General features: G+C 42.1%; 1 protein-coding gene across 1 annotated transcript in view; it reads right to left on the minus strand.

Moving 5' to 3' along the window:
• The window catches only part of GPR50 (G protein-coupled receptor 50), a 63,566-nt gene extending 43,862 nt beyond the window's left edge, over positions 1 to 19,704 (minus strand). Inside the window, exon 1 of the mRNA XM_075834364.1 lies at positions 19,041 to 19,704. Within this exon, the coding sequence (XP_075690479.1) occupies positions 19,041 to 19,233 (193 nt within the window). The 5' untranslated portion in view covers positions 19,234 to 19,704. The remainder of the gene's footprint in view (positions 1 to 19,040) is intronic.
• Positions 19,705 to 21,778: the final 2,074 nt, after the last annotated feature.

Raw genomic sequence — 21,778 nt, forward strand, 5'->3', positions numbered from 1 at the left:
CATTAGTAGCTGCTTCAATATGGTTATCCTGCATAATCATTTCCAACATCTTCTCTTGGCTTGCCCCTACATCACAGTTCACTTTGTTTTAATGTTTCCTAATAATGAGACCTGGGAGAATTTTTTAAGTCTCGTCATGGTAAAAACGCTATTTATGTGCTTCATAATCAAAGAGATTGTTAATGGAAAAGATTAGGGTCAATAGTATCAAAAGTATTAAGATCATGAACACTGTTAGAAAAAGCAAGATTTTTATTAACCCTTTCATAAACTGGGGTATTGTGGACCTTGAAGCTGAGAGCAAAATTTCACATTTTGGAATGAGGTATTTTAACCGGTTCAAGACCGCGCTATTTTGAGCCTTCAGGACCAGACACCGTTTAGCCATTTTTAGCACGCGTTAGTTAAACGGCTATAACGTTTTTTATTTGTTGGGCTAGCGACGTGATTTTTGCTACGTTTTTTTAGTAAACAATGCAGGTTTTTGTTTTAAGCAGTTTTATACACATCCAGGGGCGTAACTAGGAAAGACTGGGCCCCATAGCAAACTTTTGACTGGGGCCCCCCCCTCCCCGGGTGTCACACAACCCCCACCCCCTTGTAGATCGTGCCTTTTTTACAAACCCCCCTTTTGATAACGCCATACAGCCCCCCTGTAGATAACGCCATACAGCCCCCTTTGTAGATATCTACAGAGGGGGCTGTATGGCGCTATCTACAGAGGGGGCTGTATGGCGTTATCTACGGGGGGACTGTATGGCGTTCCCTACGGGGGGGTGTATGGCGTTCCCTACAGGGGGGACTGTATGGCGTTCCCTACAGGGGGGACTGTATGGCGTTCCCTACAGGGGGGGACTGTATGGCGTTCCCTACAGGGGGGCTGTATGGCACAATCTGCAGGGGGGGCTGTATGGCGCTATCTACAGGGGGGCTGTATGGCGCTATCTACAGGGGGCTGTATGGCGCTATCTACAGGGGGGGGCTGTATGGCGCTATCTACAGGGGGGCTGTATGGCGCTATCTACAGGGGGGCTGTATGGCGCTATCTACAGGGGGGCTGTATGGCGTTATCTACAGGGGGGCTGTATGGCGTTATCTACAGGGGGACTGTATGGCGCTATCTACAGGGGGGCTGTATGGCGTTATCTACAGGGAGACTGTATGGCGCTATCTACAGGGGGACTGTATGGCGCTATCTACAGGGGGGACTGTATGGCGTTATCTAGAGGGGGGACTGTATGGCGTTATCTACGGGGGGCTGTATGGCGTTCCCTACAGAGGGGGCTGTCTGGCGTTATCTACAGGGGGGACTGTATGGCGTTCCCTACAGAGGGGGCTGTCTGGCGTTATCTACAGGGGGGACTGTATGGCGTTACCTACAGGGAGTCTGTATGGCGTTCCCTACAGGGGGGGTCTGTAGGGAACGCCATACAGCCCCCCCTGTAGGGAACGCCATACAGCCCCCCCCTGTAGGGAACGCCATACAGCCCCCCCCCCCCCTGTAGGGAACGCCATACAGTCCCCCCCCCCTGTAGGGAACGCCATACAGCGTCCCCCCCTGTAGGGAACGCCATACAGCTTCCGTCCCCCCTGTAGGGAGCGCCATACAGTGTCCCGTCCCCCCTGTAGGGAACGCCATACAGCCCCCCCTGTAGGAAAAGCCATACAGCCCCCCCCCTTGTAGGCAACGCCATACGGCGTCCCCCCTCCCAAAAAAATGCGACCTACAGTGTGATAAAGACTTTACAGACCTAATAAAAGACATGTACCCCCTATCCACAGAATAGGGGATACATGTGTGATGGCTGGCATTGATAGGGAGAACGGGGGACTGAAAGTCCCCCTGAAGTTCTCCATGACTAACCTCTGACTTCCGGCGTCTGTGTCGGCAGCTCACTAAAAATGAAAGGAGCGCTGGTCACGCATGCACACAAGCGTGACCGGCGCTCCATTCATTTTTCCGGAGCTGCCGACACAGACCCAGGAAGTCCGAGGTTTGTGATGGAGAACGTCAGAGGACTTTCAGTCCCCCGTTCTCCCTATTGCTGCCAGCGATCACACATGTATCCCCTATCCTGTGGATAGGGGATACATGTCTTTTGTTTAATGGCAGAGCGGGGAGATACCTCCCTGCTCTGCCGTACTGTTCAGTGGCGTCCCGCTGTAGCAGCCATAGCGGCTGCTAGCGAAGCCTGCGGCCATGGTGGGGGCCCGTGCTGGCGGGCGACACAGGCCCCCTCATGCCACGGGCACCGTAGCAGCCACTACTGCTGCTATGGCGATAGTTACGCCACTGTACAGATCCTTTATGCCATTTTATAATTTTAAGGCTTAGGTTTGAAAAAAATAGTAAAAAAAAATATGCCTTTTTACTTTTCAGCACTTTTTTTGGGGTAATAATATAGTTTTACCCTACAATAGACCTTTTATTTGTGATCGTCATTGTCTACCATAAAATTTGATATATTACGTGTCTATTTAGGTAATTGAGTCAGGGCTAGCATTACAAAAATATTTGACGTGGGAAACTGTTTTTTTGGGTGGGTACTTTATGTGTATTTATTATTTCGTTTATTTGCACTTTATTTTACTTTTATTTTTTATTATCATAGTCTGTCCCTCAAGGGTCCGAAAAAACCTTTAAGTGATTTTTTTATTTTTTTTATTTTACACCTTGCTTTCACACATAGTGTAAATACTGTGAAGTTTCTGCAACGAAGTTCGTTGCGTAAAATCTGCAGCATAATACAGTAGCAGCAAAGTGGTTGAGATTTGAAAAGATCTCATCCACACGCTGCATTTAATGCTGAGCGGAAAAAAAAAACAGAAATTGACCTGTGGTGCGTTTTTTAAAATCCGCAGCATGTGAACAGTATTTGCATAAACGCTGCATATTTGATGCAAGTTTTCCCCGTTGAATTCAATGGGGAGGTAAAACCCGTAATAAATTGCAGAAGTTACGCTTTTTGCGGTGGAAAAGCGATTAAGCTGCAAAAAACGCAACTCAGGAAAAGAAAATCTTATACATACCCAGAATTCTGTGTTTCTTCGTCCAGGCCAGCCTCCAGGGATGACGCTTCATCCCATGTGATCGCTGAAGCCAATCACAAGCTACAGCGATCACATGGGATGAAACATCATCCCAGGAGGCCGGGCAGCAGGACGGCGGAGGGACGCATTGCCATGGCTACGTAAGTATGAATCTTTTTGCTTTTTTTTTAGGTGGAGATTTTCCACAGCAGTCATTCCGGTTGAAAAACTGCACCACAATTTGGTGCGTTTTTTCGGCCAGAATTCCCTGTGGCACACTGTGTGGATATGCTGTGTGCTTTTATGCAGCTTATGCGCCCATTTAGCGCTGTGTACAATCGATCAGATAAGATAGTGATCGCTCGAGCAGCCAGCAAAAAACTGCGCCGTATATCTGCTATGTCTCAGGTTTTACGAACCTGGACCGCCAGCCGTATAAATACAGCGGGCAGTCGGGAACCAGTTAAAGGTGAATTTAATTGTTATTTTTTAATCGACCCCAAAATATTCCTTTTTTTGTGGGACACACTAATTATTTTAAACTGGAGCTATCAGAAACAGAAAAACATTTATTTTATGTTCTATTTTAAGGTAGTTTGTTCAATGAATAATATGCACCCTAAGGCCGAGTTCCTACAGCCCGGATACGCTGGATAAAAACTGCGCAGTGTATCCGACCTGGAACCCGCAGCACCTTTCGTCCAAAAAACCGCATGACGTGTAGTGCGTTTTTTCAAACAGAATTTCCGCTGCGGAATATAGCGCTCACACTTACCCTTCTCTGCGCGTAGTCCGGCCTCCTACAATGACATTGCAGGCCATGTGACACTGCAGCTTGTGACTGGCCGCAGCGGTCACATGGGATGAAACGTCATCCCAGGAGGCCGGACTGGACAAAGAAGCAGGAAGTTCTGGGTAAGTATGATTTTTTTTTGCTGGAGTTGCGATTTTGCGGCATAATTGCTGCGATTGCGCCACAAAAATCGCAACACTTGGCTTTCTGGTGCGGGTTTGAATTCAATGGGGAAAACCTGCAACAGAAAAAAAAAAAAAAAAAAAAAAACGCAGCATAAATTGACATGCTGCAGCATTCAATTCTGAACCGCAGGTCAATTTCTGAACGTTTACGCTGCGTTTTTTTCCCGCGTCGTGGGCATGAGATTTTCTAAATCTCATCCACTTTGCTGCTACTGTAAATGCTGCGGAATTTCCGCACACAATTCCGTTGTGGAAATTTCGCAGCGTTTACGCTATGTGGGAACACGGACAAAAAAAATAATCCTCTCACTCTCCCATGCATAGCCAAATATGTGTACATTGTGTAATGTATGATGTTGCTATAGCACAGACAAAATTTTTGTCTTAAATTTATCTTCCTCCCTTAGGCTGGGTTCACACACCCTATTTACAGACGTAATTCGCGCGTTTTAACCTCGAATTACGTCTGAAAATACGGCTCCAATGCGCCGGCAAACATCTGCCCATTAATTTGAATGGGCTTTACGATGTTCTGTGCCGACGGTCAAAGAAGTGCCTGTCATTACTTGAGATGTAATTGGAGCCGTTTTGCATTGACACCATGGAAAAACAGCTCCAATTACGTCCGTAATGGACGCTGCGAAAAACGCCTGCAACATGCCATTACGTCTGAAATTACGGAGCTGTTTTCTCCTGAAAACAGCTCCGTAATTTCAGCCGTAATGGACGCTTTCGTGTGAACATACCCTTAAAGTTTTACTAAACTTTCAAAAAACTTTTGACGTCATAGTGACATGTCAGAAGTTTTGATCAGTGGGGGTCCGAGCACTGAGACCCCCACCAATCGCTAAAACGAAGTGGCAGGAGACTTTCATAGACTTTCTATTGAGCCCGTACACGGCTCGTTCGGCTTTCCGAGGAAAGCCGATCAGAAAGGAAGCGGCACATCCCTCACCCAAGCGCTTCTGACACTAAGGGCAAAGACCCCCGTGGCGGAATAGCTCTGGAATTCCGCTGCGGACACTCCGCAGCGTTAATCCGCAGCGGACCCATTTCTCCATTGCCTTCCACTTCTTTTTAGTAGGGTTCGTTTAGACGATGCGGAAAATTCTGCTGCGGAGCATAGGCTGCGGTGCGGAATTTGGTGTCCGCAGCATACAATGGATGTTGCGGACCTGTGGCGGACTGGTTGCGGACTCATTGCGGAAGTTCTCCATTGACTTCAATGGAGATTCAAAATTCCGCAATGAAGTCCGCAGATGTCATGTACATGGTTATGTGTGCTGCGGAGCGTATTGGTTTTTTAACATGACATTTCTTCATTCTGGCTGGACCTATGTGTATTTCTAGGTCTACAGCCAGACTGAGGAAGTCAATGGGGCTCCCATAATTACGGGTGACTACGTGTGTGCACCCATAATTACGGGAGCGTTGCTAGGCGACGTCAGTAAATAGTCACTGTCCAGGGTGCTGCAAGAGTTAAACAATCGGCAGTAACTGTTTCAGCACCCTGGACAGTGACTACCGATCACAATATACAGCAACCTGTAAAAAAAATAGAAGTTCATACTTACCGAGAACTCCCTGCTTCTTCCTCCAGTCCGGCTTCCCAGGATGACGTTTCAGTCTAAGTGACGGCTGCAGCCAATCACAAGCTGCAGCGGTCACATGGACTGCCGCGTCATCCAGGGAGGTCGGGCTGGATGCCGAAAGAGCGACGCGTCACCAAGACAACGGCCGGTAAGTATGAATTTCTTTTACTTTCACTAGAGAAAGTGCTGTCCCTTCTCTCTATCCTGCACTGATAGAGAGAAGGGAAGTACTTTCACCTCAATACACAACGGCCAGTCCGCATCAATTTACTGCACATTTTGGGCAGATCCGCAACAGAATCTGCAACGCAGATTCTGTGCGGCATTGATGCGGACAGTTGCGGAAGAAATACGCCACGTGGGGCCATGCCCTAAATGTGACGCGTCTTACTCTAGCTCGCTTTTTATTAAGCTTGGTGCAGTCTTATGTCTTTTAACTCTGGCAGCAGTTTTTCCCATAGATATGAATATAATTTCATAATTAGTTGTTGTTGTCACAAAAAACTTACTTCAAAAAGTGTGGTGGTTACCTTATTGAAAAACATTTATTTTATAAATTGTCCAATATTCAATATGAGTGAAAAATAACAAATGGATAGTTCATTAAAATACTGGTTATAAGTTATTTGGCATCTACGTATATGCATTAATTCCAATTTACAGGCTTTGTCAGTTTACAGAATGTTTTCATAGCATTTAATTTTTGATTCTGCATTCATTTTGAATTTGGTACAGGGGCAGGCAAAAGTTTTGCAATAGAATAGGAAATAACAAGTCATGTAATAGAGAAACTTAGCCTCCAATTATCAGGTCACATAAAAAATATAAGCATTTTCTCATAAAAGAAACATATTGTTGACACTATATTGAATACACCATAGAGAGCATGACTGCGTCACAGATTTAGGTTTATGTTCCCTCTAAGGGCACATTCAGACATGGCAGAATTGCTGTGGAAATCCGCAGCAGACAGTTTGTCCATTGGTTTCCACACCTTTTTAGTTATCTTCGTGCATAGGTTGCGGTAAACTCAGCTGCGGACCATAGGTTGCGGTGCGGAATTTTCTGTCCGCAGCATACACTGTCTGTTGCGGACTTGATGCGTACTTGTTGCGGAATTTCTCCATTGACTTCAATGGAGTTTCAAAATTACGCAACGTTGCGGATTGCTTTCAGGAACAGGATGTTTCATCGTTCTGTCTGGACCTATGTGTGTCGAGGTCTATACCCAAACTGGGATGGAATGTTTGAAAGCGAGCAGGGTGTGATCTGCACCTGAATCCGCAACGACAAATCCGCAGCATTTTACTTAACATTTTAGCCAAATACGCAACGGAATCTGCAACGCGGCCTATGTGCGGCATTGATGCGGACAGTGTCTGCAGAATTTTCGCCACGTCTAAACATGCCCTTATTAAAAATCAGTATGTTAATCACGAGAGAAGTTGATAATAATATGCACAGATTGGTTCGGTTTAAGGGATTCTCGTAGGTCTATGTAAAGCTGAGTTCACACCATGTTTTATCCATCCTGTTCAGGGGCCTTATCACCATTGACTTTTATTGTATAAAAACAGGATCTGTCCGGACAGGAAAGGAAAGTGTGACAGTACACTCCAAAAGGATGGACAAAAGATGATGTGAACTAGATATAACACTTATTAATTTAATAGAGAGGTGGCTGCACATGAATAGCTATCTCTCCACTGTCAATAAACACCTGACACCTATTGTTTAACCTCTTCCCGCCCTGGGCCGTAAATGTGAGGCGCTGGAAGTCAGCACTTAACTTCCAGAGCCATACATTTTTAGCGCTAGGAACATAGGAGCACAGCATTTGTGCGATTGCCTGGGCTAATGGTTTTTCAGGACAACACTGGGCCTAACGAAGGGTCGTGCTGCTCTTATCCTTGTTACGGCATACCTGAGTTACGCTCAAGGGTATGTTCACACGGCAAACAAAAAACGGCTGTAAAATACGGAGCTCTATTCATTGGAAAACAGCCTCTGATTTTCAGCCGTTTTTTTATGCGTCAGGTGTTTTTTGATGTGTTTTTTACAGCTGTTTTTTGGAGCTGTTTTTATATTGAGACAATGAAAAACAGCTCCAAAAACGGCTCAAGTGTCATGCACTTCTTTTTACGAGGCGTTTTTTTACAGGCCGCTTTTTGAAACGGCCGCTTAAAAAAACGCCCCGTCGCAATGAACCGCCATTTTTCCTATTGAAATCAATGAGCAGATGTTTGGAGGCGTTCAGCCTCCGTATGTTTAGCCTTTTTTCAGGGCGTTTACGGCCCGAAAAACTGCTGAAAATAGGCCGTATGAACATACCCTTACAGTTTCCTCTGCATTCTATATACACAGGCAGTAATGCATTGGAATACATACTGTAGGTATTCCAATGCATTATAAGGAAAAAATATATTCAAAAAGTACCCTTGTGGTACAAGAAAAAATTCTATAAAGTTGAATAAAATAATTTGTTAAAAAAACAAAACATGCCCACAAAAAAATAGAATTATCATGATTATTTTAAATAAAAACTATTTTTATTAAACTTATCAAACAGGCAAACAAAAAATAAGAACATTAGATATCCCCTTAATCATTACAACCCATACAATACATTTAAAGCAGAATTTAAGGTGTTCAAAGAACGCCGGGATAAATAAAAAAACATCAAAATATTGCAGAATTGAATTTATTGTAAAGTTAGCTTAAAGTGTACCTAACTTTTCAGGTGACATGTGAATAAGCTGTCATATGTGTGTACATGAGGAATAACACTATTTATCACCATTATATGACATTATGTAAATTATGAACCAAAAAATACACCTTCAAACGCAAAAAAAAACAAGAACTTACACAGCAAAAAAATTAAACAAATTATGACAACCTAGTGAGATAAAAACAGAAAATTGAGCAGCGTGGTTAAAATATTTGCCCGAACACCCACTAATGTAAATTTCAGAAGACAATGTTTTGGAAATTCCCTATGCATTTACTATAGACCATTTTATTTTTTTGTAAATTCTCTTTTTATTCGAGAAATTATTCAAACAAAAATAATTTTCCAAGAGATTTGCAGATGTCACAAAGGTTACAAAAGAAAAGAAAATGAATTAGTGTGGTACATGCTATCAAATATAATAACAATCTTACATAGAGGGTTCGCAAGCCCTGTCAAGGAAAGAGAGACAGCAATGCGAGAATTATACATACTCCGTATACAGACCATTTTATGATATCATGAAGTACCAGCAGAGAAACAATAATAGGTTATCCGTCTAGATAAAATTATTATTTGCAACTTTTATTCTTCTCCACATATCATTACATCCACATCATGACTTGCAGATTTGAAAGTAAATTTGCTTTTGGAAAATGTCAACTTCTTTGGAATTTTATTTGTTTATTTTATGAGGTGTAAGGCTATATTCACACAAAGCGGATTTGGGGCAGACTTTCGATCCAGATTTGTGGATAGAAAATCTGGAGCGTATTACAGTAGCAGAAAAGTGGATATGATCACACGCTATGGAAAAAATCCTCAAAAACATTCATAAATTGACCAGCAATGCAGATTTTTAATCCACAACATGTCAATTTATGCTATGGAATCGTTGCAATTTTTGCTGTGGAAAAGCTGTGAATATGCAGCAAAAACTGCAAGTAGGGGGAAAAAAAAGCCTAATTCCAGTTTTACATTTAAAAAAGTCTATACTCACCTCCCCTGGCATTGCTATAGCGACGGCTGCTTGTCCCCTCAGCTGTTCTTTGTGCTGTCATTCTCCTGTAATGGCTCAGTATCTATTGTAACTGTTGCAGCAGATAACAGGCTACAGCAGTCGCATAAGATGCAGCATCATTACATGACGCTAGCTGCACGGAGCACAGACATGAGGAGCAGGGACCCATCACTATGGAAATGCCACGGGAGGTTAGTATAATCTTTTGTTTTACCTCTGCTTTCCACAATGGCCATTCCGGCCAAAAACCTGCACCAAATTAAATCTACATAAAAGGAAGATAAAATTAAGTTAATAGTACCAAATATTTGTTAAAGTATGCTAAACCCCGTGCAGATCCACTGGCCAATCCTTTTCCAAAAATTCCATGACGGATTTGCCATAGGCAAAACCGTGACATGTGAACATAGCCTTAGAAACCGAATTATTTATCACAAATCTGTAGCATTGCTTATTCAATACCATTATTTATTTAGTGTATGTTTATCAGCTCTTGGTCCTAAATAAAACATGGATGCTTAGATGCTTTATAGAATTTTTGCTGAGAAATATTCTTTGATTAACGCAAGAAAATATCCTGCTATTTTATGTAGGAAAGATTTTTGTTCAACTGTGGAAAAAAAACATGTTATTAAAATAGAGAAAATAAGTTACTAGTACCAAATATTTCTATAACGTCTTCAAAAATAAATGTTGCAGATAAATATAGGTAGACTTTCTTTCTCGTTTTCACCGTATTCGGTCTTAAATTCCAAACAGGTCAATTAAGGGATTTGTCAATGATTAAGTTGTGATTTGTCTTCTCAACATTGGATTTCAACCATTTGGATCTTTTTTTCTGCTTTTTGGATGGTACAATTATTAAAGTATGGAATGCATGACAGTCTTTTTTTTCTTCATATAAGTCTTTAAAACACTTCTCTTTACTTTTTGATTTATTTTTATGGACCCAAAAAGTATAATGACACATGAATATCACATTCAGAGACATATCTTGAAGCTCCTGGGCCCCAATATAAGATCTGCAAAATGGCCCCCACTTAACATGTGCTATTTAAAATACTGTTGTCTTCTCAAGTGTCAGAAGAACTTTTGGGCCCCTTCAGGCCACAGGGTCGGGGTGTGACTGCTACCTCTGTGCCCCCTGAGTCCATTAGTGTTTTTCTTTACACTATTTTCAAGAAACATGGGATTGATATGGAGTCTACCCTGCATTTCCTGATAAAACAGCTTTCACTCTTCTTGGAAGACTTTCCACTAGAATTGAAAATATGGCTGCAGGGTTTTGCCTCCATGGTGGGCAATAGGACTTTGCTTAATCTCGAAGGTGTTTCATAACGTTCATGTAGGGTTAGGCTCCATGCACACGACCGTAACATCGCCCGTAATTACGGACCCATTTATATCTATGTCCGACGGCCACCTTCCCATATATTTACAGGAAGGTGTCCGTGCCGTAAATGCGGACGGCCGTGCCCGTAATTACAGACACAGTCGTGTGAATGGGGCCTTATTGTGAAAGCCAAAAAAGTTCTTTCCACACTACACCAATGTTCTACTGTCCTTCCTTTGTGCACAGGGACAATTTCATGCTGAAACAGGAAAAGATCTTTCTTTTTTTTCAAAATTGACAGTACACAGTTCTCTAGAATGTTGTTGTATGATGACCCATGAAAGTTTCCCTGCACTTGAACCATAGAGCCGAGCCAAAACCATGAAAAAAAACACAGATAGTTTTTACATTCTCCTTTACAGCGTTTAGTGCATTTAGCCGATAATAATTCTCCCAGTAGTCAACAAACCTATCAAACTGCCAGAGAAGAGATAAGTACACTTGATCTCTGAAGAGAAGGTGTCAACAGTGGTCCAGAGTTTAGTCTTACAGCACTCCAGCCAACTCTTGTCGTTGCATGTGGTGATCTCAGGCTTCCATGCTCCACCATGGAAACCCAATCCAGGAAGCTCATGACAAATAATTGTTTTTCTTATGCTGCTTTCAGAAGCCATTGGAACTTAGTGACTGTTGCAACCGAGGACATTTTGTGTGGTGGGCTACTGATTATTGACTAAAAGCCCATTTACACGGGCTGATATTTGGACAAACAAGCATTCGTAAGAACGCTCGTTCCTGATCATTTGCCTGTGTAAACATGTCAGCGATCGCCGATAAACAAGAATACACTCATTTGTCAGCTGATCGCATCTTTTTTTTTAAAATTCTTTATTTTGGTTTTCACCAAAAAAAATTATTGGGATGGGGTTGGATGAAGGGAAGGGAAGTTGATCGCATCTTTTATGCAGGCTAAAAAATAATGGTTGTCAACAGCACATCTCTCCATGTAAATAGGGGCTGTGCTGCCGAGAATATGCAAACTGTATGGGGACTGAACGATCATATTAATAATCATTAATTCCCATACAGTTTGCAGGGGCGTAGCTAGGGGGGCAGGCGGGCCATGTGCCCCAGGCGCAACTTGGAAAGACGGTAGGGGGTACCGGGCCGGGTGCAGCTACAACTGACTACTCCTCCTGCATATATGGACGGTGACGTCAGGGGCTCCTCCTCCAGGAGAGAAATCATACCTCCCATCCATCCCGTGCGGCCTGTCTCGCAGTCAACTGTATCTGCGTCCTCGGGATACAGTTGAAATTAATGCTGAAGCAATGAACAGTAAGCTCTCTGCTTCAGCATTAGTTTAAAGCGGAGGAGCAGAGGGAGCTCCTCTGCTCGCGAAGACTCCCCAGACACAGCGCTACTTAGATTCTTTATTGGACAGTGACATCAGTGGCTACTCTGAAGCAGAATCCCCATTGACGACAATATGGCAGGGATTCCGCTCCAGGAGTAGCCCCTGATGTTGCTGTCCATATATGGACAGTGACATGAGTGGCTCCTCTGAAGCAGAATCCCCGTTGCCGACGCTATGGCAGGGGATTCCACTCCAGAACAGTAATGTCAGAGACTACTCCTGGAGTGGAATCCCCTGCCATAGCGTCGGCAACGGGGATTCCGTTTCAGAGGAGCCACTGACGTCACTACTCCTGGAGCAGAATCCCCTGCCATATCGTTGGCAACGGGGATTCCGCTTCAGAGAAGCCTCTGACATTACTGTCCATATATGAACAGTGACATCAGTGGCTTCACTAAAGCAGAATCCCCATTGCCGATGCTATGGCAGGGGATTCTGCTCCAGGAGTAGCACCTGACGTTACTGTCCATATATGGCCAGTGACATCACTATCCATATATGAACAGTAGCATCTAGGAGCCGAATCCCCAGCCTACACTCTGGCTGGGGATTCCACTCCTAGATGGAGTCCCAATGGTGCTATCCACAGGGGAGAAGGGGTAGCGCTATCTACAGGGACGGTGGTGCTATCTTAAAGGGGGTGTGGCACTATCTACATGGGCACTGTGGCACTATGTAGGGGCACTATCTACAGGGGACACTGGAGCTATCTACATGGGTACTGTGGGCACTATCTACATGGGCACTGTGGCACGATCTATGTGGGCACTGCCACAAGGTGCATCTAAGGGAGCATTATACTGTATGAGGCAGTTATGGGAGCATTTTACTGTATGGGGCATCTAAGATGGCATTATACTTTATGGTCGAAGCTATGGGGGCATTATACTGTATGGGGTCAGCTATAGGGCACTATACTGTATGGGGCAGCTATGGGGGCATTAAGCTGTATGGGGCAGCTTTAGAGGCATAAAGCTGTACGGGGGCAACTATGGGGCATTTTAATGTATTGGGCAGCTATGGTGGCATTTTACTGTATAGGGGAAGCTATAGGGGCATTATGCTGTATGGGGAAGCTATAGGGGGCATTATGCTGTATGGGAGCAGCTATAGGGGCATTATGCTTTATGGGGGAATTTGATTGGACATTATACTGCATGAGGGCATAAGTGTGGGCATTATACTGTATGGGGGCATCTATGGGGGCATTATACTGTATGGTGGCAGCTATGGGGACATTATAATGTATGGTGGCAGCTAGAGGGCATTATACTTTGTGAGAGCAGCTAGAGGGCATTATACTGTGTTGCTATGCGTGCCGCATCGGTTGTCGCTCTTTGTGATATTTGAAATTTAGAAGGTATTGAGGAATCCCCAGCCAAAGTGTTGCCGATGCTCTTCCCGGGGGTTCCACTCCTGGAGAAGCCCCTGATGTCACCATCCGTATATGGACAGTGACATCAGAGGCTAAACTAGGGAGACCCGATGGCGCTATGTACAGGGAGGAGGGGGTGTAGTGCTATCTACAGGAGGATGTGTGTGGCACTATTTACAGGGGGTGTGGCACTATTTACAGGTGGCTGTGTGGCACTATTTACAAGGGAGCTGTGTGGCACTATCTACAAGGGGGATGTGTGGCACTATCTACAAGGGGGATGTGTGTGGCACTATCTACAAGGGGGTATGTGTCACTATCTACAAGGGGTTGTGTGTTGCACTATCTACAAGGGGGGATGTGTCACTATCTACAAGGGGGTGTGTGTGTGTGTGGCACTACCTAAAGGGGGCTGGGAAGCACTATCTAAAGGAGGGTTGTGTGGCACTATCTACAAGGGGGGTGACTATCTATAGAGGGCACTGTGGCACTATCTACAGGGGCTGTGTGGTACTATAAACAGGGGCGCTGTGTGGTACTATCTACAAGAGGAGGTATGTGGCACTTTCTACAAGGGGGATGTGTGTGGCACTATCTAGAAGGGGGGATGTGTCACTATCTTCAAGAGGGGATGTGCCACTATCTACAAGGGGGTGTGTATGGCACTATCTACAGGAGGCTGTGTGGCACTATCTACAAGGGAGGGCGACTATCTATAGAGGGCACTGTGACACTATTTACAGGGGGCTGTGTGGTACTATCTACAAGAGGAGGTGTGTGGCACTATCTACAGGGGGCTGTATGTGGCACTATCTACAAGGGGGCTGTGTGTGGCCCTATCTACAAGGGGGATGTGTGTGTGGCCCTATCTACAAGGGGGGGTGTGGCACTATCTACAGAGGGGGCTGCGAGTGGCACTATCTACAGGGGGCAGGGTGTGGCACTATCCACAAGGGGGCAGGGTGTGGCACTATCCACAAGAGGAGGTTGTTCATTATTTCTCCATATAGTCTAATTAGCCTCAGTTATACAATCGGTTTTAGTCGGGAACTGACCTCTTTATTTATTTTCTTTTAATTTATTGTTATGGTAACTTCCTTATATAACTATATTGCTTGTAAAATGTACAAATGGTTTTATGTTCGAGTTACATAAAAAAAAATGAAAAAAAATTACATCTCATTGATTGGTAGAGAAAGCAAACATGGCGAGGGGGAAGGAAATGTCAGGAAAGAGGTGGGGTGGAGTGCCAAACTGAATCTTTCCCCTGGGTGCTGGAGAACCTAGCTACGCCTCAGCAGTTTGAATTGGCCATATGTAAAAGGGCCTTTAAATAAGTTATAATTAACCTGTTATATCGACGATTGGCACTCGTAAAGGGTCAAAATCTTTCCATGTAAAGGGTTTTAGGCTGTTTTTGGTCCCAGAAGTTTCCACTTCACAATATCAGCAATTGCAGTTGGGCAAAATAACTCTAGCAGGGGAGAAGTTTGACAGACTAACTTGTTAGAAAGAAAAAAATGTCGAAAGCCGCTGAGCTTTTTAGTACAACCCATTCTACTGCTAGTGTTTGAGTGGAGACTGCATGGCTAAATATCTGAGTCTATGCAATTGTTAGCGCTGTGTGTGGATGTAATGGCCGACCTTAAGAAGTAGATTGGATGTCTACATATTTCAGGCCATGTAGTATATAAAGAAGACATATATGTGGGAGAAATAGAGACTTCATAGTGAAATCAACCATTACTCTGAGGTTTCTCGATTGTAGAAGTACATACATTGCACTTGGTTTTATAGTAGTTGTAAGTACCCAAATAATCATGAACCTGGAAACATTGTCCAATAAAGTGGAGAATGTTTGCAGACTCCTTTTAGACTGTGTGGTTTTACATGTGGATTGCATTGCACAACTATTGCATTATTCGCTTCACTTGTCTCATCTTTTCCATATTGAGTTCAGCATTAAAATAAAATATAACAAAAAACATATCTTTTTTTGAGAGGCATGCAAAAACCCTAGTGTGAATCCACCCTACTCTTTAAACAGCCACCTGGCAGTCTGGCTCCTGGAGTGCTCAATCATTGATGTTATTGCCAGGGGGAGTATCTAACATGCACACATTTCCCGGGCAGAATGTAGTATTACATGGCGCCAATTTAAATTAATGTAATACATACTTTGCCATAGTGGAAGCCGCTCTTAGTTAAAGGGTTGCAAGCAGTAGACCCACTTCTATGACCTTCATATACCCTAAAATAAAGCATATGGACAGGAGCTTTCTTCATCAGACAACCCCTTTAAGGTGCAGTATAAAGATCATTACACTGTAATCAGTCATGTCATTTACTACACAGTGCAAAACTTACTATACAAGGATGCATATGTATATTCTATACACTGATGTAGCAGAACTGATGATATCATTTAAAGGGCCACTATATCTACAGTTACTCTGCAAATGTTATGTATTGTTCAGTGTAAAGAGACATTTAGATTTGGGGAGAAGCTGAACTTGGCTTTCAATGGGATTAGTGACTCGAAGACAGAAAAATGTCTGACCCCATAATCATTACTTTCCTCTAGTGCCGGAAACATTTGCATACATATTTGTGATGATATTAGCAGCTCTTTTTAGAAGGCCAGGGCTATGCAGTTACTTTTAAGTGATTTGCCATAGCACATAAAATTTCACGAATGCAACATTTTTGATCATCTTCCATTATGGTATTTCTTATTTTCTTATTCAAGCTGCAGGTAATTTGGTTTCATCACAAAAAACAATGTAACTGAAAATCTCATGAAAACCGATTCTCTAAGGCTAGATTCACACAGGCGTTGCGCATCTCGGACGTGAAAAATTGGCGTTTTTCATATCCAAGGTGCATCCATGCTCTGTGCTGCGGGATGCGATATCACGCATCCCCCATAGACTAGAGTCTATGGAGGGATGCGTGAAGCATGGAAAAAATAGGACATGTCCTATTTTCTTACAGACCCTTCCTTCACACGGTCCATTGAAACAACGGGCATGTGAACAGCCACATTGAATTATATAGGTCGGTGTGACGGCGGGTGAAACAAAGCCTTAAAGTAGTTGTATGAGGTGAGAAACACGGCTGCTTTCAACAAGAAACAGTGTCACTCTTGTCCATGGACTTGAAGGCAGTTGAGCTGGAATATCGCACAATGCCCATAGACAGTGGCGCTGTTTCTGACAGAAAGCAGCCATATTTCTCTGATTTCATGAAGTACATTTGCAGTACATCCACTTTAAACAAAAACAATTGAATGCAACTTCCTATTATCGTACAAAATTCCAACGTGCTTGGATATTTTGTGATTTTTCTGCCACACTTGTGTGAAAGAAAAAAACCCTAGTCTACGGTTTACTTTATATTAGCTTTGTACTTTAGCGCTCCTCAAACTCTTTGGTACTATACTGTTACTGCATTTTAATAACTCCTTAAACTCAAATAATCCGATAATGAGGTTTACTTAAAGTTCCAGGCAAAACCAATCATAACACATTGTAATAAAGTAAGCAGAATCAAATAACAACTTCAGCTCTCTTACATCTCACTACAAATTCAGCTCTGCTGCATATAATGTGCTCTAGCATCATTATGAGTAGTGTACAGTATCGTGGAAAGTGTGAAATTATACTTATTAGAATTGTATATTTGCACTTGTCATAGTACCCATCTTATTATATATTTTACATTTATAACTAGTCTACGCTCTGAAACTCAACAGTGATACCTAGAAGACAAAGCAATATGGCTTCAATTGTCACATTAAATATACATTGATAAAGTAGGAAGAATCCAGTTATGCATGCTATAAATTTATCAAAACTGACACCCTGCAGTCATCAATTTTAATATTAAATGGTACTTAGTCTCTATCATCATCGTTCAGGCTTTACAATCGGCATACACATTTGAACATTGACGCTGAATTTTTGCCCCTGAAATATGCCTGTATAGTTGCATACATCTGCCATTGACTCCCATTGAAGAAAAAAAAAGGATCACCCATTGTAAAAAAAATTATTACTGCGCACTATATACCTTTTATACATGCCTAAAGCTTTTAATATACAGGTATATGAGGGGAATTTGTCATTAAAAGGACTTTTAAGTCGGTGAGTGACTTAGATTGTCTTTAATTTTTTTTAATTTTTTTTTGCTGCATCTAGTTTTTTGGAAAAGTATAGTTGACTCTAATTTTTAATATAGATGAAAAGAATGTAAACCAACCTATACCGGGCTAATATATGCCAAAATGGGCACTCTTTTGGTATATGAACGGGCAATAGAACTCTGTGTGCACATTAGATGTATACGTCGGGCGTAATTCCCAACATGTGCCAAATGTGATGTGAACAGAGCTAAACTTGTAAGGCTCTATTCACACTGGCATCATGGCTTCCGTTATACACATGGCACTGTGCCAGATTGTCTATACAACGGATCCAAACAGTGACCGACTGAAGCATTTGACTTGTATTGGGGACCATCAGGGTTTTTGAAAGATTTTGTCATATTGACGGCAAGAATAGTGTGGCATTCTGCGCTATTCTTGTTGTCAACAGCGACAGAAATCACTGGAGAGGCTCTGAATACTAATGTGAACAGAGCCAAAAGACCAATAATGAAAATTACAAATTATGTTGTCTTAGTAATATCCACAGGCTATAAATCGATGTCCGTAAATGAAACATAGAGAAAGTAGAAACCTAATCTCTCCCATTCCATTATAATCTCTCTTTACTCATTATATTACAGTAAGACTAGCCATTGATGCTGCTAAAACAAATAAAAAGAGTTGATTTAATTGCCCATAATGTGACTAACATTGTTATAGCAATAAAGCATCATAAACGCATACTAAGAATAAGCTTCCCTTTATATTTGCACCTAGAAATTGAATTTACATAGTTATCTAAATGATGGAAATGTAAAGACGAATCCTCAACCTCTAAACGGCACAATCAGCCTAGGGCATAGTGGACAGATGAGCACCTTATGCCCTTTGCGACCTTGAGTTGCTCCTTGCTGTCACAGGAGCCGACACTCTGTCACCTCATTTTGGACATAGTATACATTAACAGAGGTGGCACATTACTACACACACCTCATATAAGTAAGGGCTGTCAAAATGTACACAGCTACAATGACTAATAACACTAGAATGGAGAAGGTGGCTGCTGCCTACTCTGTGCAGGACAACATTCTTAATGCTGATTCACAAATTAGATTTTGCATATAATAAGCGAGTTATAGAAGCTATTCCATTTCCCCTAGGATCTAGTATTTCTAGTAATGCTTGACTGTAATGTCACTATTCTATTCTGTAAAGTGTTTTGTTTACTTAGTCTTCTTTCTCACAAGTGAAATAAACCAGCAGTGTGTGGTGCAAAAGTTTACAAACACTTATACATGTTAGTTGCAGTTTACTATTAAGACCTCTATTTATTAGACAGTTTCTGCATTCCAAAAAAATCATTATCTATAGGTCACTGACTGCCATCACACCCTCCCTCCAATGTTTGGTACCCACCAGCATTCTGGAGCTTCTTGTTCCTGAGGACAGACAGAATAACCAGTACGTTACCCATGATGTCCACAATGATGGTGAAGATGAGGACAGCAGCCAAAGCAGTGGTCAACCCAGGCGAGGCTTGTTCCCCTCTCTCTGTACCAGCAGTTCCAGGTGTCCAGCAGTCAAGACAGGTCCTGTTCACCTCCATCATCTCTGTGCAGTTGGATGGGGCTTTCAGGACCAAACTGGATCTCTACAAGTACAGCTGAGACAGCAGTGGGCAGGTCTTCTGGACTTACTGAGGAGTTAGAGATGGACCTCTATTGTTGGCCACACTAACCTCCTTGGTGCCAATGTTTTTCCCACCAGCACCATATCTGCAGCATCTGGATCAGAGTAGGAGGCAGTGATGGGTAGGTGCTGTCCTCCTCCTTGTTTCAGGTTCTTCTTTAACCCTTGCATTGTCAGTCAGGAGGACTTCACACGCTATAAAAAGACATTCCCATTCATAAAGTCCAGGTTTCCTTGCAGATGGCTGAGAGGCATTCAGCTCCAGTCTGCGCTCATGTGGTTGCAGCATGTCTGTGTTCTTCATTCAGCTGTGCATCTAGTATAGAAAGTCTGGGGATCTGCGGTTGGATTGCATATACCCTAATCTCCGGCTTGCTTTGTGGATGTAGTGAGTTATATATGAACTGGGGAAGGCACAAGGGAACTGACAGCAGCAGTAAATGCTTCTATTGGTGGTAAGAAGAGAATAACTTCATGAAATCTCCTCTTTACAGCAGCACATACTGCTTATGTTTAGGTGCATGGGAAATAAAGTTAAATCTGTATGTGCTGTTACCTTTAGTGTTTTAATAATAGTGTTACAACATAGATATGGGGCATTTTACATCATTCAGCAAATACCAGCCACTGCCAATCATCGGTGCAGACTCTCCAGGCACAATATTACCAAGCAAAGGGGACCAGCTTGTCACTGAATATTTGCTAATTTAAATATCTATCTATTCTATTCATTATCTATTACATATATTGTCCCAGTGGGGCTCTTAGTCTAATTTTTTCCTTATTTCAGGCAAGTCTTGAACATAGATAGATAGATAGATAGATAGATAGATAGATAGATAGATAGATAGATAGATAGATAGATAGATAGATAGATAGATAGATAGATAGATAGATAGATAGATAGATAGATAGATAGATAGATAGATAGATAGATAGATCATAGGTAGATAGATAGATAGATAGATAGATAGATAGATAGATAGATAGATAGATAGATAGATAGATAGATAGATAGATAGATAGATAGATAGATAGATAGATAGATAGATAGATAGATAAATAGATAGATAGATAGATAGATAGATAGATAGATAGATAGATAGATAGATAGATAGATAGATAGATAGATAGATAGATAGATAGATAGATAGATAGATAGATAGATATGAGATAGATAGATAGATAGATAGATAGATAGATAGATAGATAGATAGATAGATAGATAGATAGATAGACAGACAGACAGACAGACAGACAGACAGACAGACAGACAGACAGACAGACAGACAGGTAGGTAGATAGATAGATAGATAGATAGATAGATAGATAGATAGATAGATAGATAGATAGATAGATAGATAGATAGATAGATAGATAGATAGATAGATAGATAGATAGATAGATAGATAGATAGATAGATAGATAGATAGATAGATAGATAGAATAGCAGCACAACCATAGTTCATAACTTTTTCAACATATTTACTGGAGCAAAGCAGCATTGAAGTCCCAGCTAGTAAGACTTCTTAGCATACGATACAGTAAAATATACCACAACACTCTATGTATAGATCAAAAGTGAATCATTTATTCACACAAATATGTACTCCACATAAACAATGTATCAAGGCTTGACAAACACCTCATGGAGATTGATACATTGTTTATGTGGAGTACATATTTGTGTGAATAAATGATTCACTTTTGATCTATACATGGAGTGTTGTGGTGACTTCTACTAAATAGATGCATGTACAGTGTCACATTACTTTCAGATTACTCTATTTAGGGAAGTTTTTCTATATTGCATTAAATCAGTTTTACTTGCATCTAGAAAAAAAAGTAATGAGACAATCGCATGGAAACTGTAGGTGTGCAGCAAAAAAGACTGTGTTTAACCCCAACCTTTAGTAAATATCTGTCCTTGAACAACATTTTATTTTTTAATCTAAATAGCTTCAAAATGTTTTTTTTTATTTTTATTTCTTAATACTTCTTTATAGCAGTCAAAGTTTTGTTTTACTGATCAAAACCCCCTGCGTAGACATAGAATAAAACGTCCCAAAAAAAAATCAAGCTGCTTGCAGAGGTGAATAGGGGGAGATTAGGAGCTTAAAGGAACAGTGTCATCACAAATAATTTTTTTATATGTTAAAGATGTTAGTGCTTTAATAAAAACGTTTATATTCATTTGTGTGTTTGTGTTTTACTGTTTCTTATTTTTACACTTTTTCTTCCCTATGGGGGCTGCCATTTTTTGTTCCATTTCTGTGTGTGTCGATTAACGACACACACAGACATGGAATACGGCAGCCACAGTCCCATAGGGACTGCGAACGGCTCCCGTCCCATTGACTTCCGTGTACGGCGTCTGTGTGGGAACTGCGCATGCGCCGCTCCCACACAGTCCTATTCGAAATTGGCGCCGTCCGGCGCCATTTTCCTGTGGACCGGAAGTCGCG

The sequence above is a fragment of the Rhinoderma darwinii genome, chromosome 8 (assembly GCF_050947455.1).
Source record: "Rhinoderma darwinii isolate aRhiDar2 chromosome 8, aRhiDar2.hap1, whole genome shotgun sequence".
Taxonomy (NCBI): Eukaryota; Metazoa; Chordata; class Amphibia; order Anura; family Rhinodermatidae; genus Rhinoderma; species Rhinoderma darwinii.